Genomic DNA, 20,077 nt, shown 5'->3' on the forward strand with positions numbered 1-20,077 from the left:
TTGTACGGCGGTTATTTTTCAACCACACCACAGCTCCTATTGTCAAGGGTTCTGCATGGGCTGCTTGATCATAGTCTCTCTGCTGTCGGTCTCTAGCAGAATCCATACGTTCCTGAACAATGGCTTTGGCCGTATTCAATCGCCTTTGGTGCTCAGCAACCCAGTCGGTGTTAGGTAATGGGTTGATGCAATCAGGTACGTGTATGTCCAAGGAGTGATCAGCAGGCAACGTCCCTTGGCGCCCAAACATCAAATAAAAAGGGGTATACCCAGTGGAACAATGGATGGTATGGTTGTACGTGTACATGAGCTGTGGCAACAGACTGGGCCAATCTCCTCTGGTTTTAGGAGGCACGGCCCTCAGCATCTCTATCAAGGTCTGATTCATTTTTTCACACAGCCCGTTACCTTGAGGATGGTAGGCCGTTGTCCGGATCTTCTTGCAGTTGTGTAAGCGGCACAGTTCATGGAACAGATGGGACTCAAAAGCAGGTCCTTGATCGGTGAGGATCTTCTCTGGACATCCGTAGGGCAGGAGGAAGTGTTTCCAGAACAGTTCGGCTATAGTCTTGACCGTCTGGTCTCTCACAGGCACCGCTACAACAAACTTAGTGAAGTGGTCAATAATAGTCATGGCATAAGCATACCCTGAGCGACTAGGCTAGTTCAAGAGGACGGGTACTTACAATGGGTCGCAGTGGTGCCCTCTGGTCGTGGTGCTCACTTCGTTTTAAGGCACAGGGTATACACTCCCGACACCACCTCTCAATGTCTTCTCTCATGCCCACCCAATAAAACCGCTGACGGATATTAGCCTCAGTCTTTTGGACCCCAAAATGACCGGATTGATTGTGGTACATCTCCAACACCATACCTGCATCTCGTCGGGGTATGAGAATCTGATGCACTCTTTCGTTGGATACTGGGTCTAGGCTTCTCCGTAGCAATAGGCCCTTTTGTATGAAGAGCTGATGGCGCTGTCTCCACAGTTTGATGAGCTCTGGATCTGCACTCTTAAGTCTAATTCTCTCAGGGACTCTGCCACTAGTAATAAAATCCAACAACTCACCCAGCACTCTACTTTCAGACTGTAATTTCACCCACCTTTCCTCTTTGGGCTCAGACTTACTGGAGGGCGAAGGGGTTGCGGCTCTGTCATTGGTAGCTCGAGCCTGATCCTGTTGAGCAAATTTGTTATAGAAGGCCGGCATTTCTACATCTTCCCAAGCATCCCGCCCATCATCAGGAGCTGTCTCTGTGGGAAGCCTGGATAAAGCATCAGCATTGTCATTAGTACGTCCAGCACGGTATTTTACAGAGAAATCATAGTTGGCGAGGCGAGAGGCCCATCTCTGCTCCAAGGCCCCCAATTTAGCTGTATTTAGATGCGCCAGAGGGTTATTGTCGGTGAATGCAATGAACGGGGTGGCGGCTAGATAATCTTTAAATTTCTCCGTCACTGCCCACACTAATGCCAGGAACTCTAGTTTGAAGGAACTATAATTCTGATCATTTTTCTCAGCCCCTTTCAGGGAGCGGCTTGCATAAGCTATAACTCTCTCTTTTCCCTCTTGGATCTGAGCCAACACAGCTCCCAGGCCTCGTTTGCTAGCATCGGTATAAAGATGGAAGGGTTTGTTGTAGTCTGGATAACCTAACACAGGAGGCTCGGTCAGTTTCTTTTTTAACAATTGGAACGCTATCTCTCTTTCCTCATTCCACTCAATGGGCACAGGAGTTCTAGGACTTTTCTTGGGTTGCCCCCTCAGGAGTTCCTGGATAGGATCAGCTATTTGAGCAAAATGGGGGATAAAACGTCTATAGTAAAGCTAAGGAAACTCCTCACCTCTTTGACGGTAGTGGGGACCGGCCAATTACGGACAGCCGCTAGCTTATCAGGGTCAGGCTGCACACCCTCTGCGCTTACCACATGCCCCAGGTATTTTACTGCAGGTTTGAGCAAGTGACACTTGGATGGCTTTACTTTCAAACCATATTTGATAAGGATTTCAAATACTTCTGCTAAATGTTTCAGATGGTCCTCATATGTTTTTGAGTATACAATGACATCATCTAGATACAGCAGCACTGTTTCAAAGTTTTTGTGGCCCAAACACCGCTCCATTAGTCTCTGGAAAGTCCCTGGGGCATTACATAGCCCGAACGGCATACAATTGAATTCAAACAGGCCCATGGGAGTGGTGAAAGCAGTCTTTTCCCTATACTCGGGGGCCATGGGTACTTGCCAGTAGCCACTGGTCAAGTCCAATGTGGAGAAATAAGCGGAGGAGCCCAGAGCAGTTAGTGACTCCTCAATGCGGGGCAGTGGATATGCATCTTTGTGGGTTATTTGGTTAATTTTTCTATAATCCACACAGAAACGGATACCACCATCCTTTTTCTTTATAAGGACCAGGGGTGCAGCCCACGGGCTACGGCTGTCCCGGATTACATTAGAGTCTTTCATCTCTTGGATCATTTCTTTTACAGTCTGATATGAAGTCGGTGGTAAGGGTCTGTATCTCTCCTTGATAGGAGGATGAGAGCCAGTAGGTATGGTGTGTTGTATGGCACTAACCTCTCCATAATCAGTAGCATGTTTACTGAAGGCCTGGTGGTGCTCTTTGACAAGCTGTAGGATCCCTTCTTGTTGATGTTGGGGGGTAGCCTCGTCCCCGACATGGAGCTCTTCCCACCAGGGCACTTGTGGCTGGGTCACCGGCGGACGTCCGCTGACTGCAGCTGGCGGCTTTTCTGTCACTGGAAGACGAATGATGTCTTGGAAGGACACCTGGGAAAGCTGGGCAACAGGGCAGTGCTTAGTAAGCGCAACAGGTTGATCGCTCAGGTTAATCAGACGGACAGGTACTTTACCTTGGGAGACGTTCACCAGGCACTTGGCAGCTCTCACATAAGGGTAATTCTCCATCTGGATTGGTTCCACCAGGGCTGGATAATCTTGGCCTTGGACTCCCAGGACAGCACGACACCATAAAAGAGTTTGAGAATTAGGAGGCAAAGTCACAGACTTATTATCACGGATCCTGGCAGTACAAATTTCTCCTTTCCCATTAGCAAACCTCTGCTGAGCACTTAACACGGTAATAGTCTTCTGAATCACCCTCTTGGATGCAGAGGAAGCAGTGGGCAAAGTCTGATGCAGTGTGTCAAGTATTTCAGAATAACAGTTCTTGAAGACATTGGTGCCTAGAATGACAGGATGGCCTCCCCTGTCACCGGCTTGTACTACTATCACCCCCTGTTGGGGCAAGGTTGCTTCTCCCACCTGCAGAGTGGGTTCCCAGTATCCATGAACCTTTACTGGCTTGCCATTGCTGGCGATAATCTCCACCCAGGATTCAGGCGGCTGGGTTAACTGGTTGGTGTCCCAGAATTTTTCAAATGTGGGCAGCTGAATGGTAGTGACCTGGGACCCAGTATCTAGTAGGGCTTCAAAGGGGACCCCGTTGATCTCTACATTGATTTTAGGATGGGATCCTACATACCGGGGCATCCAACTTGGATCTTTTGGACCTAATGTTCTACCTCCCGAGGGGTGGTCCTCAGCCTCGAGGGTAGCCCGTTTAACTGCCAGCACGTGGATTCTGTGTGTCCCACCTTTTTACAGTATTTACACACGGGCCGTTTGCGGCCCTTGGAACGATCTCTATTACGCCTCCCAGGATCCCTGGGGTGAGTCTCTTGGTATGGAGGTGAGAATGGCTTAGGAGGTGACAGGAACTCTTCCTCTGACATTAGGGGTTTTTCCCATTCTTCTATCTTTCTGCACACTCTCTCTAAACTTTTAGTGAGATGGTTTACCTGTTCCGTCAGCATGGCAATAGTATCAGTAGCTGAAGCTTGAACAGCTTGGTCGGCCCCAACCTGGTTAGGGATAAGCGGTTTTGGCCTGCAGGCTGGTGACTCAGGTGGGATGCTTAACTCCGTAGATACTGTTGACCCCAGAATTCTTATGGCCAGCTCTTTAAAATCCAGAAAGGTACTGCTAGGGTGCTGGGCTGACAGCATTTTTAATTGAGTCCTTATTTGCTCACTAGACACCCCTGTGATAAATTGTTCCCTCAGGGTCTGGTCCTGATTTTCAGCCTCCTTGGGATCTATCTGGATTACAGCCCCCAAAGCCTCCTGAAGTGATAGGGCATAGTCACGGAGGGACTCACCGGACTTCTGCTTCTTGCCAAAGAAGTGCATCTTTATCTCTGAGGCAGTCCTTGTTTCAAAAGTGGCCCTGAGGCGGGTGAATATTTGCTCTAGAGTACTCCGCTCAGCAGCAGGCCAGGATAATACCTCTCTGCGGGCAGCTCCCTCCAATTGTGCTAGCAGGATTTCCATCTGCTGTTCGGCATTTATGGGGTACAGTTTGAATAATGCCAGCAACTTTTCTTTAAAGTCTCTTAAGGTATGGGCCTCCCCTTTATAGCGGGGAAACCATGGGGCCCCAAAATAGTAAGGCATAGTAAAGGGCATCATGCTGGGGGCTATAGGAGGATTAGAAGCCGCAAGTTCTCCTGGGGCCGGCTGCTCGGGAACTCCCGGCTCTGACATATTAGTTTAATAAGATGCGGCCGCTGGCGACTAAAGGGGCCGGAACAATCCCCTTCCCTCCGGTTACAAGTCCTTACCGGTATCGCCGGGGTTGCGCAGGCCAAGTCCCGCGAGACTCCGGACGTCCTGTCTACGCGGTGACGTTGCTGACGTAGAAAAAAGCAGGGCCGAAAAAAGACAGGCCTCCTAGGATCAGGGATTTCCTCTTACTCTAAATGCAGCAATACACTTCAGGCAACTATTCTCTCTGCAGGGGTACACGTACTTTCTCTCCTGCTTTAGTTCCTGGCTGTAGGCAATACTCTCAAGGTCCAGACACCCAAATCACGGTGATAACCCTTGAGCAAAGGTTTTGTAGAGGTTCCCTTCTCTCCTGGTGACAGGCTCTGTCCCAATTGTTAGTGACAGGCTGATACTGAGAGTAATGATAGCCACTCGTTTTTCTTTACTTAGCTGCTTTTTTCTTGCCATAATACCAATTCTAACAGTCTATTCAGTAGGACTATCAGCTGTGTAGCCACCTGACTTCTCCTCAACACAACTGATGGTCCCAACCCCATTTATAAGGCAAGAAATCCCACTTATTAAACCTGACAGGGCACACCTGTGAAGTGAAAACCATTTCAGGGGACTACCTCTTGAAGCTAATCAAGAGAATGCCAAGAATGTGCAAAGCAGTAATCAAAGCAAAAGGTGGCTACTTTGAAGAACCTAGAATATGACATATTTTCAGTTGTTTTACACTTGTTTGTTATGTATATAATTCTACTTGTGTTAATTCATAGTTTTGATGCCTTCAGTGTTAATCTACAATTTTCATAGTCATGAAAATAAAGAAAACTCTTTGAATGAGAAGGTGTGTCCAAACTTTTGGTCTGTACTGTACATCCGCATATTAATTTTTCTCATTGTGCATGATGTTTTTTTTATATCTTTTTCAGTGATTTTTGTTTAGTGTCTATCTAGGCCTTCAGCAGTACAGCAGAGCTGTCATTACATCCCTGCTGACCCTATCCCAGTCTACACAACAAAACCGACAAGCAGCAGAAGCAGGAAATGTCCACCGATTGTGTGTGTTCTAGAAGCCATGTGAAACTCTTTTGGTATGCAGATCTGTTGCTTTATTCTGAAGAAAAAGTACTTGTAATCCATATACAAATGAGCAGTTAGGTGCTCCTAGGATAGCCCCAAGTCACTCTGTGCACCCTTGCTCCTCCTACTTCCTCTACCAACTCCTCCCTCTAATTTTGATATACAGGGCTCGGCAAGATGACGATGCAGGAACCTGACCCTGTCAATCAAAAAGATTGATTCATTAACAAAATCCTGGAATACCCCTTTAATCTGTAAATCAATGCGTGGATTCAAAGTCATGACTGTTATTGTGCTTCACAACCATGAGTCAACCATTGTAATGGTATGTGTGCGTTCCAGCAATCACAACTTTTGATTAGTTCAGATTTATAAAAATACTGCTTCCCTACAATCCCTCCTGGATTGTCTGGGAATCTCCAGAAACACTCAAGCAAGTCTCCTGCAAAACTACTGGAGGGAGCTAGCCACATACTTACTTATATTGAGCCTCCTGTCTTCATTAAACGATATAGAAAATGTATGTAGTGAGCTCCCCCTAGTGGCAGCTCCAGATAGTCTGGAGTTGTTTACGAGGGGGGCGCTGCTGTATCATTTACGTTGAGTACTTTGCTAGCACTATCTACACTAAACAAAAATATAAAAGCAACACTTTCAGTTTTGCTCCCATTTTGCATGCGCTGAACTCAGAGAAACATTTTCTACATGCACAAAAGACCCATTACTCTCAAATATTGTTCACAAATCTGTCTAAATCTGTATTAGTGAGAGCTTCTCCTTTGCTGAGATAATCCATCCCACCTCACAGGTGTGGCATATTAAGGTGCTGATTAGATAGCATGAATATTGCACAGGCGTGCCTTAGACTGCCCACAATAAAAGGGCACTCTGAAATGTGCACCGTTTTGCCTTACGACGATGAACTGCATTCAGGTCCAGACCCCGATGAGGACGACGAGCATGCAGATGAGCTTCCCTGAGACGGTTTCTGACAGTTTGTGCAGAAATTCTTTGGTTATGCAAACTGATTGTTGCTGCAGCTGTCCGGGTGGCTGGTCTCAGACGATCATGGAGGTGAACATGCTGGATGTGGAGGTCCTGGGCTTGTGTGTAGGGTTGAGAGAACTCAAACTGTAAAGTTCGGGTTCGTACCGAACTTTTGAATTTTTGGACCCCGGACCCAAACCTGAACTTTTCAGTAAAAGTCCGGGTTCGAGTTCGGTGTTCGGCGAGTTAATGGCGCTTTTAATCTACAAGCGTTTAACTCGTGTGCCCTTAGAATTCATCACAGCCATGGCTACTAATGGCATGGCTGTGATTGGCCAGTGCAGCATGTGACCCAGCCTCTTTGTAAGCTGGAGTCACATAGCGCTGCACGTCACTCTGCTCTTACTAGTGTAGGGATAGGATGCTGCTGCTGTGAGGGAGAGAATAGGAAAGAATCTATTATCAGAAGTGCTTGTTAACTCAGCGATCTACAGCGATATTGTTTTGTGGGTGCAGTGCAACATTTTTTTACCCTGCCCTGAGCCCAGTGACACAGAAAAATAACTTTTATCTGTCTTTTAGTTAAGTGGGCGTCGGCGGCCATTTTGTGCAAGTTCAGTGCACCAGCACAGCATATGTGCATTTGTGACAGTCAAATACAAGCTGTAAATACTGCAGTTATATTCAGGGTTTAAAAAAACACCCATTTTTTGCAAAATAATACATTTTGGGTCCTTTGCTGAATTTGTGACAGTCAAATACAAACTTTAAATACTTCCGGTATATTCTGGGTTTAAAAAAACACCCATTTTTTGCAAGACCCTACATCTGGGGACTTTGCTGCATTTGTCACAGTGAAATACAAGCTTTAAATACTGCAATTACCATATATTTCGCCCTATAAGAGGGACCGGCCCATAAGATGCACCTAGGTTTTTGAGGAGAAAAATAAGAAAAAAAATATTTTGAACCAAAAGGTGTGCTTTTGGTGGGTTTTGAACTAATAGTGGTCTGTGGATGACACTATTATGGGGGATCTGTGGATGATGCACTGTTATGGGGGTCTGTGGATGACGCACTGCTATGGGGGTCTGTGGATGACACACTGTTATGGGGGTCTGTGGATGGCACTGTTATGGGGGCATCTGTGAATGACACTATTATGGGGGCATCTGGGGATGGCACTATTATAGTGGCATCTGGGGATGCCACTATTATGGGGGCATCTGGGGATGGCACTATTAGGGGGGCATCTGGGGATGGCACTATTATGGGGCCATCTGGGAATGGCACTATTATGGGGCCATCTGGGAATGGCACTGTTATTGGGGCATCTGGGAATGGCATGACACTGCTATGGGGGGATCTGTGGATGACACATAGCATCTTAGGCTATGTGTCATCCACAGATCCCCCCCATAACAGTGTCCCTGTGTAGTGAATGACCTGTAGTAATCATATAGACAATGTTAATTAATCTCCAATCCAGGCTGTAGTACGGTACTTACTACTAACTTCCATAGCAGGCAGGAGGACGGGCGAGCGGGCGGGAGGCGGCAGCGTAACTCACTACGTCATGCGACTGCGCCGCCTGCTTCATTCATAAAGTGGGCGGAGCAGGTGCGTGACGTAGTGAGTTACGCTGCCGCCTCCCGCCCGCTCGCCCGGCCTCCTGCATTCAATGGAAGTTAGTAGTAAGTACCGTACTACAGCCTGGAACGGAGATGAATTAACATTGCCTATATGATTACAACAGTGACCGGGGCCCGGTGCAGTAGAATACAGTTACCGCACCGGGCCCCGCTGTCATTACAAAACAAGATACCGGCCCCCAGTCCAGTCCCTCCTCCCTCCTGCTTATACACACGCCGATCGCGCTGTATCAGTGTAAAATTGCAGCATTCGCCCCATAAGACGCAGTGCTATTTTTCCCCCACTTTTGGGGGGGGGGGAGTGTGTCTTATAGAGCGAAAAATACGGTATATTCTGGGTTTAAAAAAACACCCATGTTTTGCAAGACCCTACATCTGGGGCCTTTGTTGCATTTGTCACAGTGAAATACAAGCTTTAAATACTGCAATTAAATTCTGGGTTTAAAAAAAACACCCTTTTTTTTGCAAGACCCTACATCTGAGGCCTTTATTGCATTTGTGACAGTGAAATACAAGCTTTAAATACTGCAATTATATACTGGGTTGAAAAAAACATAATTTTTTTTGCAAGACCCTACATCTGGGGCCTTTGCTGCATTTGTCACAGTGAATTACAAGATTTAAATACTGCAATTATATACTGGGTTGAAAAAAAACACCCATGTTTTGCAAGACCCTACATCTGGGGCCTTTGTTGCATTTGTCACAGTGAAATACAAGCTTTAAATACTGCAATTATATTTTGGTTTGAAAAAAAACACCCATTTTGTGCAAAAAATAAATTTGCGGCCTTTGCTGCATTTCTGACAGTCCAATACAAGCGTTAGATACTGCTGTTATATTCTGGTTTTAAAAAAACACCCATTTTGGGCAAGATAATACGGCCTTTGTTGCATTTGTCACAGTGAAATACAAGCTTTAAATACTGTGATTATATACTGGGTTCAAAAAACACCCATTTTTTGCAAGACTCTACATCTGGGGCCTTTGCTGCATTTGTCACAGTGAAATACAAGCTTTAAATACTGCAATTATATACTGGGTTTAAAAAAAAACACCCATTTTGGGCAAGATAGTACATTTGCAGCCTTTGTTGCATTTGTGACAGTGAAATACAAGCTTTAAATACTACAATTATATATTGGGCTGAAAAAAACACAAATTTTTTGCAAGACCCTACATCTGGGGCCTTTGTTGCATTTGGGACAGTGAAATACAAGCTTTAAATACTGCAATTATATACTTGGTTGAAAAAAAAAACACCCATTTTGGGCAAATTAATATATTTGCGGCCTTTGCTGCATTTGTGACAGTCCAATACAAGCGTTAGATACTGCTGTTATATTATGGTTTAAAAAAAACACCCATTCTGTGCAAGACACTACATTTGGGGCCTTTGCTGTATATTAAAAAAATTTGTGACAGTGAAGTAATTGTATAAAATTCTCCTCTCACACTGTTGTGTGACCTCAAGATTTTCATCTTTATGACATCGACACTGCCTTACCCTCAGTGAACTTAATTGTTGACTATTGGTGGTTAAATTGTCGCCTGACACAAACCATCTGTTAGTTTGGTGGGTGAACGCTAAGAATGAGGAGAGCGTCAAATAAGGGACGTGGCCCTGATGGTGGTGCTGCTGGTGGAGCTACTGTTGCAGGGAGAGGACGTGGTCGATCTGTGCCAGCTACACGCACAAATGAAACACCTTCCTCAGATGCGAGTAGGTGACAGAACCTTCAGCGTTATTTGGTAGGGCCAAATGCGGCTCTACGAATGGTTAGGCCAGAACAAGTACAGGTGATAGTAGATTGGGTGGCTGACAGTGGATCCAGTTCCTTCACATTGTCTCCTACCCAGTCTCCTGCTGAAAGATCAGAGTTGGCACCTGCAGCCCATGTCCATCAGTCTTTCACCTCACTCCCTTGCAAATCAGCCAAGCAGTCTGAGCGGCTGAGTCCCAAGTCATGCAGCAGTCTCTTCGGCTTTTTGATGACTATACTAGCAGGGTTTCCGTGGACTATCCACATAGCCCTGTCCCAGAAGTGGAAGAGATTGAGTGCACCGATGCCCAACCACTTATGTTTCAGGATGAGTACATGGGAGGAGCTGTGGACGGGCATGGACTGGCATGGAACAACCGACCGATGAGTGGTTGGTGCCAGTGAGCCTCAAGCCTGGCCTGATGGTGTGCGATAATGGGCGAAATCTCGTAGCAGCTCTGGGACTAGCCGGTTTGTCGCACATCTCTTGCCTGGCGCATGTGCTGAATTTGGTGGTGCAGAGGTTCCTTAAAAATTACCCCGATATGTCAGAGCTGCTGCAAAAAGTCCTGGCCGTCTGTGCGTGCTTTCGGCGTTCTCACCCTGCTGCTGCTTGCCTGTCAGCGCTGCAGCGTAACTTCGGCCTTCCCGCTCACCGCCTCATATGCGATGATCCCACAAGGTGGAACTCCACCTTGCACATGCTGGCCAGACTGTGCCAGCAACAGCAGGCGATAGTGGAGTTTAAGCTGCAGCACGCACGGGTGAGTCACTCTGTGGAACAAGACCTGTGTGCCTTGTTGCGCTGTTTCGAGTATTCCACAAACATGGCCAGTTGACACCGTTCTCAGCGTTACTATTCCACTTCTATGCCTCCTTGAAAAAGAAAAGGATGTGGCACAGGAGGAGGAGGAGGAGGAAGAGGGATAATTTCATAGGGTTTCCGGCCAGTCATTGACAAGTGGCTCCAAGGGTGGGTTCCTGCACCCACAAACACCAGTTACACAATTGTCCAGCCAGGGCACAGTTCTGGAGGATGATGAGGTGGAGGATGAGGAGGAGGAGATGGTGGAGGAGGAACCGTGTTCACAGCAGGGTGGCACCCAAACCAGCTCACGGCCATCACTGGTGCTTGGCTGGGGGGATACAGAGGACACAGACGATACACCTCCCATGCAGGACAGCTTGTCGTTGCTTCTGGGCAGCCTGGCACACATGAGCGATTACATGCTGCAGTGTCTCCGCAATGACCGCCGAGTTGCCCACATTCTAACTTATGCTGATCACTGGGTGGCCACGCTGCTGGATCCCCGTTAAAAGGACAACGTACCATCCTTAATTCCATCACTGGAGCGTGATCGTAAGATGTGCGAGTACAAGCGCACGCTGGTAGACGCGCTGCTGATGGCATTCCCACCTGACAGCGGAGACACAGTGGAAGCACAAGGCGAAGGCAGAGGAGGAGGAAGAGGTCACCAACGCAGCTGGGGCACCACCAGCACCACAGAATGCAGGGTTAGCATGGCCGAAATGTGGAAAAGCTTTGTCAGCACGCCACAACAACCAGCACCACCAGCTGATATGAAACATCTTAGCAGGAGGAAGCATTTCACCAACATGGTGGAGCAGTATGTGTGCACACACCTACACGTACTGAATGACGGGTCTGCCCCCTTCAACTTCTGGGTCTCCAAATTGGGCACATGGCCTGAGCTTGCCCTTTACGCCTTGGAGGTGCTGGTGCTTTACCAATTTTTCCATAAACAAACCCCTGCTCTGCATAGGTGACAGGAACCTAAATTTCAAAAAATCATCTGTTACATTGTCAGGTGAAATTTTACCAATTTTGCCGTATACAAACCCCTGCTCTGCATAGGTGACAGGGACCTAATTTTTGTAAAATCGACTGTTCAATTGGTGGGTGACATGAACACAGTTTAGCTCTGAATAAACCCCTGCTCTGCATAGTTGACATGGCCTGAAATTTTAAAAAATCGTCTGTTCCATTAGTGGGTGACATTAACCCATTTTTGCAGATGAAAAACCCCTGCTATGCATAGGTGACAGGGACTTAAATTTCTAAAATTCGTCTTTAATTGACAGGTGCCCCCTCCTTTCATTTGATCCTTCTGCTTTAATAACTTGTCCTACATTTCAGCTCAATCACATTGCAGCCATTAACCTCCCTTGGATGTGGTATCCCTTTCTCATGCTCCCTCTCCTGCGTGGAACCCTGATTCGCCGCTAACCGTGATCAACATGGTAGGCGCAGAAAAGAACATCGAAAGTTGATAGAGAAGATATCCAATTGGATCGTGGACGTCACGGGGACGTGCGATCGGGCAGAAGTTATCTAGAGTCAACAAAGTGGCAGCAGGGCCTCTCCTGTCTAACGTTTCCAAATCCAAAATACCCCAGTGACATTCCCTGTAATTTTTTATTATTCATTCAAATAACAGGGCATCATAAGAGTCCTGTATTGTTATTTATCATCACTACCTCCCGAGTCGGGAGTGGGTAATTGCCGTGCGCCCCCTCCTTTACTTGGAAGCTTCTGCTTCAATAATTTGTCCCACATTTCCGCTCTATCACATTTAATTTCATCCATTGACCTCCCTTGGATGTGTTATCCCTTTCTCAGGCTACCTCTCCGGCCTGGAACCCTGATTCCCCGCTACCCGTGATCACCATAGTAGGCGCAGAAAAGAACATTGAAAGTTGATAGAGAAGATATCCAATGGGATCGTGGACGTCACGGGGACGTGCTACCTGGTTGTGCAGTATGTGTGCACACGCCTACACGTACCTACTGATGGGTCTGCCCCCTTTAATTTCTTGGTCTCCAAATTGGGAACATGGCTTGAGCTTGCCCTTTACGCCTTTGAGGTGCTGGCCTGCCCTGCAGCCAGTGTATTGCCTGAACGTTTGTTTAGCATGGTTATATTTCCCAATGTTTTGGGGTGTACCCTAATTAAAAATAAAAATAAAATAATAATAAAATAAAATAAAAAACATAACCAAAAAACAGTGTTGACTACCTCCTCCTCCTCCACCGCCGCTTCCACCTACACCGCCACATCCACCGCCTCCTCAACCTCCTACTCCATATGGACCTCCTCCTCCTAGATCAAGATTATTTTTTTTTTTTTTTACGTATATTATGTTATTTTAAGTCATTTTCCTATCCACATTTGTTTGCAGAGCACTTGCCATGCTCTTAACCACACTTAACCCTCCAGCCCTTTCCATGACTTTTTTTTACAGCCATTTAGTGCTCCAAAGTTTGGGTCCCCATTGACTTCAATGGGGTTCGGGTTTGGGGTCAAGTTCGGGTCTCGAACTCAAACTTTTTTGTGAAGTTCGGCCGAACCCGTTGAACCCGAACATCCAGGTGTCCGCTCAACTCTACTTGTGTGGTTACACGTGGTTTGCGGTTGTGAGGCCGGTTGGATGTACCGCCAAATTCTCTGAAACGCCTTTGGAGACGGCTTATGGTAGAGAAATGACTATTCATTGCACGGGCAACAGCTTTGGTAGACATTCCTGCAGTCAGCATGCCAATTGCACGCTCCCTCAAACATTGCGACATCTGTGGCATTGTGCTGTGTCATCAAACTGCACATTTCAGAGTGGCCTTTTATTGTGGGCAGTCTAAGGCACACCTGTGCAATATTCATGATGTCTAATCAGCACCTTGATATGCCACACCTGTGAGGTGGGATGGATTATCTTGGCAAAAGAGAAGTGCTCACTAACACAGATTTGGACAGATTTGTGAACAATATTTGAGAGTAATGGGTCTTTTGTGTATGTAGAAAATATTTCAGATCTTTGAGTTCAGCTCATGCAAAATGGGAGCAAAACCGAAAGTGTTGCGTTTATATTTCTGTTTAGTGTATGTGGAACTTCATAGTATTATTTATTGGGAGTCATTCTGCTGAGACTTTGACAGTCCTTATGTTGACTGTGCACAGTGTACAGAGGGGAAAAAAATCCATCCTCTGTCTGCAGTTATGTTTAAACTCAAGCGCTGAAGGACCTGTGATGTCAATATGCAGAGCTCAGCAGTGGAAGTGGTGTTGAAGGACCTGTGATTGATTCCTGGGATATGCTAGGAGTTGTAGTTCTCTAATACTCCCTGCCTGCTTGGACGGAGTAATGTTATTTACCTAGGGCTATAGGTTTAAAGGGAGGGGACAGATTTTTAACATGATGCTGTTTACATGGGACTGTATATTGGAGGCAGCTGGAGGGATGGAATTATGCTATTTAAATGGGACTGTATATTGGAGGCAGCTGGAGGGAGGGAATGATGCCATTTACATGGGACTGTATATTGGAGGCAGCTGGAGGGAGGAAATGATGCTATTTACATGGGACTGTATATTGGAGGTGGCTGGGGGATGGAGTGATGTTATTTACATAGGATGGTGTGTTTTAGAGGTGGCTGAAGGCAGGGGAGTGATGTTATGTACATGGCACTGTATGATGGAGGGGAGCAATGTTATTTTTAGTCTATATGCACATGAACGCGAAAAATGGCCATTTACATAACAGTCGTCACACGGCCATTTTTATAACCAATTAAAGTCTATGGGGCTAGTCACATGACTGTTTGTATGGAGAGAAAGAATAGCAGCTCTCAAAAAGTAGGACATGTCCTATTTTTGCCATGAAATCAATGGGACTGCTTTAACAGCTGTTTAGACAGGAGTGCACCCATGTAACAGCTGTTAAAACGGTAACACTAGGCGAAAAATGGTATTTCAGGGGTTATAAACGAATAAAAGTAACAATACACTCACTCCTCACTGGATTCAGCAGGCCCTGTGCTCCTTGCATAAAGATGTCACGTGATCACACTTGGAGCATCAGGTCCTGCTGCCTCCGGTGAGGAACAAGTGTCCCTGCACGTGCAAGTGGTTGAAGTGGGGGCAGCATGGAGGACATTATGAATGCTGGGAGCCACTATAGGGAACATCATTTATGCTGAGGGCCACTATGGGGCATTATTTTCAATAGGGGCCACTATCGGTGGGCATTATGAATACTAAAGGTGTTGGGAAAGTACAATGAAATTTATCAGGATGCAAAACACCGTTGGAAACAGCCAATATGTCCAGAAAATTGATGCACAAAGGGTTAAAAAAAATGACCATGGTAAAAGGACATTGGGTTACATGGGACTGTATATTCAAGGTGGCTGGGCGAGAGAGTGATGTTATTTACATGGGACTGTATGTAGGAGGGAGCTGAAGGGAGGCAAGTGATGTTTTTTTAAACTTTTTTTTTTTAAACTATGGGCGCATATCTGGCCATAACTACTGCGAAGGGCACAGTGTGGGCATAACCACTGCGAAGGGCACAGTGTGGGCATAACTACTGCAAAGGGCACAGTGTAGGCATAACTACTGCGAAGGGCACAGTGTGGGGATAACTACTGCGAAGGGCACAGTGTGGGCATCAGGGGCGGACATACCTCCTGTGCAGCCGGTTCAGCTTCACGGGGGCCCAGTGCGGTAGGGGGGCCCGTGAGAGGTTCTGTGGCAGGGCAGGGAGAGATGAACGCTTCCATTGTGGAAGCGTTCATCTCTATATTCATCTGTATCGCAGTCCTCAGGACAGCGATACAGATGGATGCTGCAGCGGGGCAGGGGAGAGGTGTTTCTCTAACCCATTCCTCTGATAGGCCGCCTGAGCTGTACAGCACAGGACACAGGTCGAAAGAGGCCTTCATCGCTTCACTCAGAGTGTCATGGAGGTAAGTATGTGAGTTAATTTTTTTTTTTTAACACTATGCTGTTGCCCAGAATGGGGAAGGGGGAGAGGAGCACTATGGGGGCATTATACTGGCACACATGGGGGGAGAGGAGCACTATGGGGACATCTACTAGGGGGCATTATACTGGCACACGGGGAAGAGGAGCACTATGGGGGCATCTCCTAGGGGGCATTATACTGGCACACATGGGAGAGAGGAGCACTATGGGGCATCTACTAGGAGGTATTATACTGGCACACATGGGGGGAGAGGAGCACTATGGGGGCATCTACTAGGGGGCATTATACTGGCACACATGGGGGGAGAGGAGCACTATGGAGGGATCTACTAGGGGGCATTATTTACTGGCACACATGGGGGGAGAGGAGCATTATGGAGGCATCTACTAGGGGGCATTATTTACTGGCACAGATGGGGAGAGGAGCACTATGGGGGCCTCTACAAGGGGGCATTATTTACTGGCACACATGGGGGGAGAGGAGCATTATGGAGGCATCTACTAGGGGGCATTATTTACTGGCACAGATGGGAGGGAGCACTATGGGGGCCTCTACAAGGGGGCATTATTTACTGGCACACATGGGAGGGAGGAGCACTATGGCGGCATCTACTAGGGGGCATTATTTATTGTCACACATGGGGGAGAGGAGCACCATGGGGGAATCTACTGGGGGCCTTATACAGTGGCATTATATACTGTCACACATGGGGGGCACTATGGAGGCATCTGCTGGGGGGCATTATATAGGGGCATTTTATATTGGCACAAACTATATGTGCAATATGGGGGTTGGGATGAGTACCATAGTGGCATTTTATACTGGCATACATTATATGGGCACTATGGGGAAGGGGGGAGAGGAACATTATCAGGGCATCTACTTGGGGCACTCTATAGGGGCATTTTATACTGGCACATTATGTCAGGCACCGTGAAACGGGGAGGAGCACTATGGGGGCATCTACTGGGGGCACTATATATGAGTATTTGCTCATATATTTGCTGGGCGCAGTTATTTTTTAGGGCACTGTGTGCCAATAATTATTGAAGGGGCACTATCTGGTACTAGTATTTTCAGGGGGTTTATCTGTTTCTGCAGTATAGTATTGGGGAGCACAGCAGGCACAGGATGGGTGTTCAGAAGGTTGGAGGATGTTGGAAAAGTAGGAAACTAAGATGTCTGTCTGTCAAACTCTACAGAGAGAAGAGACGGCTGAAAGGAATCATCATGGTGGTCTGGTCTGAAAGGAAAAGATGAGGAAAGAGAAGATCTAAGACGTCACTGGATGTACAAGGTATGTGGCGCTGTATTAGGCTACTTTCAAATCTGTGTTAGTGATTCTGGCAGACTGTTCCAGCTGAGAACTGCTGGATGCAGACAGAATGCCCGCCGGCCCCATTAACTATAATGGGGTACGGTAGAGATCCGGCCACAATCTGGCAAAAATGCTGAGAATCAGCGGGACATACACCGCTGCATGCTGTGGTTTGTGTCCAGACGGATCGTAGTGCCGCGGGTGTGAAAGTAGCCTTACCTTGTATGTTTTGTATTGCTGTATGTAATATTAGGAGGGAATAGGTTAGGTTGAGTATTTGGCATGGGGGGTGGAGGGGCCCAGGCACATTCTTTGCACAGGGGCCCTCTGCTGTCTGTGTCCGCCACTGGTGGGAAAAGCTACTGCGAAGGGCACAGTGTGGGCATAACTACTGTGAAGGGCACAGTGTGGGCATAATTATTGCATGGTGGCACAAAGGGGAAGTAATTACTATGTGGGTGCTATTGGGCGTGTAGAGATATGTTTTGGCGTTGTTCCAGGCCTAGCTTTCTATGAAGCAATTGTTTATCTTTGTTGGAAGTATGGGAATAAGGAAACACAAGTGGAAGGTCTGCCAACATAAAGTCATGCTGATTATTCTAACCATAAACATGGACGCCGCTCCACACTGCATCTGCGGCGGGCGACACGTTTATGTAGTTGTACGGCTAGTGTCTGGGCATGCGCACTCCTGATTGTGGAAACTCTGGTACATCCTCCAGCTAGCTGGCGGTAGTGACGCTTAGTGGCGACCGCCAGCAGAGGAAGCGGGGCGAGGCAGGGAGTACTGGTAAACTAGTATCCAGGCAGGGTGAGACAGCCCGGGACGGGGTTCTGTGACCCGGCTCCACCATGGGGTGCACATTAAGTGCCGAAGACAAAGCGGCGGTGGAGAGGAGTAAGATGATAGACCGCAACCTGCGGGAGGACGGGGAGAAGGCGTCCAAGGAAGTGAAGCTGCTGCTGTTAGGTGAGGACGGATGCTGAGCGGAACTTGCGCTGCTGTCTAGAGAGCTGGGTGTCCTATCCGTCCCCCTCCCCCTGTCGTTCTCTTCCCAGGGTGCTGGTCACTGTATACAGGGTGCTGGTCACTGTATACAGGGTGCTGGTCACTGTATACAGGGTGCTGGTCACTGTATACAGGGTGCTGGTCACTGTATACAGGGTGCTGGTCACTGTATACAGGGTGCTGGTCACTGTATACAGGGTGCTGGTCACTGTATACAGGGTGCTGGTCACTGTATACAGGGTGCTGGTCACTGTATACAGGGTGCTGGTCACTGTATACAGGGTGCTGGTCACTGTATACAGGGTGCTGGCCACTGTATACCCTGTACATAGTGGCCAGCACCCTGTACATAGTGGCCACTAGTTACAGGGTGCTGGCCACTAGTTGCAGGGTGCTGGCCACTAGTTGCAGGGTGCTGGCCACTAGTTGCAGGGTGCTGGCCACTAGTTGCAGGGTGCTGGCCACTAGTTGCAGGGTGCTGGCCACTAGTTGCAGGGTGCTGGCCACTAGTTGCAGGGTGCTGGCCACTAGTTGCAGGGTGCTGGCCACTAGTTGCAGGGTGCTGGCCACTAGTTGCAGGGTGCTGGCCACTGTGTGCAGGGTGCTGGCCACTGTGTGCAGGGTGCTGGCCACTGTGTGCAGGGTGCTGGCCACTGTGTGCAGGGTGCTGGCCACTGTGTGCAGGGTGCTGGCCACTGTGCGCAGGGTGCTGGCCACTAGTTGCAGGGTACTGGAGGCTGTGTACAGGGTACTGGCCACTAGTTGCAGGGTGCTGGCCACTAGTTGCAGGGTACTGGAGGCTGTGTACAGGGTACTGGCCACTAGTTGCAGGGTACTGGAGGCTGTGTACAGGGTACTGGCCACTAGTTGCAGGGTACTGGAGGCTGTGTACAGGGTACTGGCCACTAGTTGCAGGGTACTGGAGGCTGTGTACAGGGTACTGGAGGCTGTGTACAGGGCACTAACCACTAGTTGCAGGGTACTGGAGGCTGTGTACAGGGTACTGGCCACTAGTTGCAGGGTACTGGAGGCTGTGTACAGGGCACTAACCACTAGTTGCAGGGTACTGGAGGCTGTGTACAGGGTACTGGCCACTAGTTGCAGGGTACTGGAGGCTGTGTACAGGGCACTAACCACTAGTTGCAGGGTACTGGAGGCTGTGTACAGGGTACTGGCCACTAGTTGCAGGGTACTGGAGGCTGTGTACAGGGCACTAACCACTAGTTGCAGGGTACTGGAGGCTGTGTACAGGGTACTGGCCACTAGTTGCAGGGTACTGGAGGCTGTGTACAGGGCACTAACCACTAGTTGCAGGGTACTGGAGGCTGTGTACAGGGTACTGGCCACTAGTTGCAGGGTACTGGAGGCTGTGTACAGGGCACTAGCCACTAGTTGCAGGGTACTGGAGGCTGTGTACAGGGTACTGGCCACTAGTTGCAGGGTACTGGCCACTAGTTGCAGGGTACTGGAGGCTGTGTACAGGGTACTGGCCACTAGTTGCAGGGTACTGGAGGCTGTGTACAGGGTACTGGCCACTAGTTGCAGGGTGCTGGAGGCTGTGTACAGGGTACTGGCCACTAGTTGCAGGGTACTGGAGGCTGTGTACAGGGTACTGGCCACTAGTTGCAGGGTACTGGAGGCTGTGTACAGGGTACTGGAGGCTGTGTACAGGGCACTAGCCACTAGTTGCAGGGTACTGGAGGCTGTGTACAGGGTACTGGCCACTAGTTGCAGGGTACTGGAGGCTGTGTACAGGGCACTGGCCACTAGTTGCAGGGTACTGGAGGCTGTGTACAGGGTACTGGCCACTAGTTGCAGGGTACTGGAGGCTGTGTACAGGGCACTAGCCACTAGTTGCAGGGTACTGGAGGCTGTGTACAGGGTACTGGCCACTAGTTGCAGGGTACTG

General features: G+C 48.2%; 1 protein-coding gene across 1 annotated transcript in view; it reads left to right on the top strand.

Moving 5' to 3' along the window:
- The first annotated feature begins 17,888 nt into the window (after window positions 1-17,888).
- Window positions 17,889-20,077, top strand: part of GNAI3 (G protein subunit alpha i3) — a 76,127-nt gene continuing 73,938 nt past the window's right edge. The window contains exon 1 of the mRNA XM_040424076.1: window positions 17,889-18,129. Within this exon, the coding sequence (XP_040280010.1) occupies window positions 18,012-18,129 (118 nt within the window). The 5' untranslated portion in view covers window positions 17,889-18,011. The remainder of the gene's footprint in view (window positions 18,130-20,077) is intronic.

This window comes from Bufo bufo, chromosome 3, assembly GCF_905171765.1.
Source record: "Bufo bufo chromosome 3, aBufBuf1.1, whole genome shotgun sequence".
Lineage (NCBI taxonomy): Eukaryota > Metazoa > Chordata > Amphibia > Anura > Bufonidae > Bufo > Bufo bufo.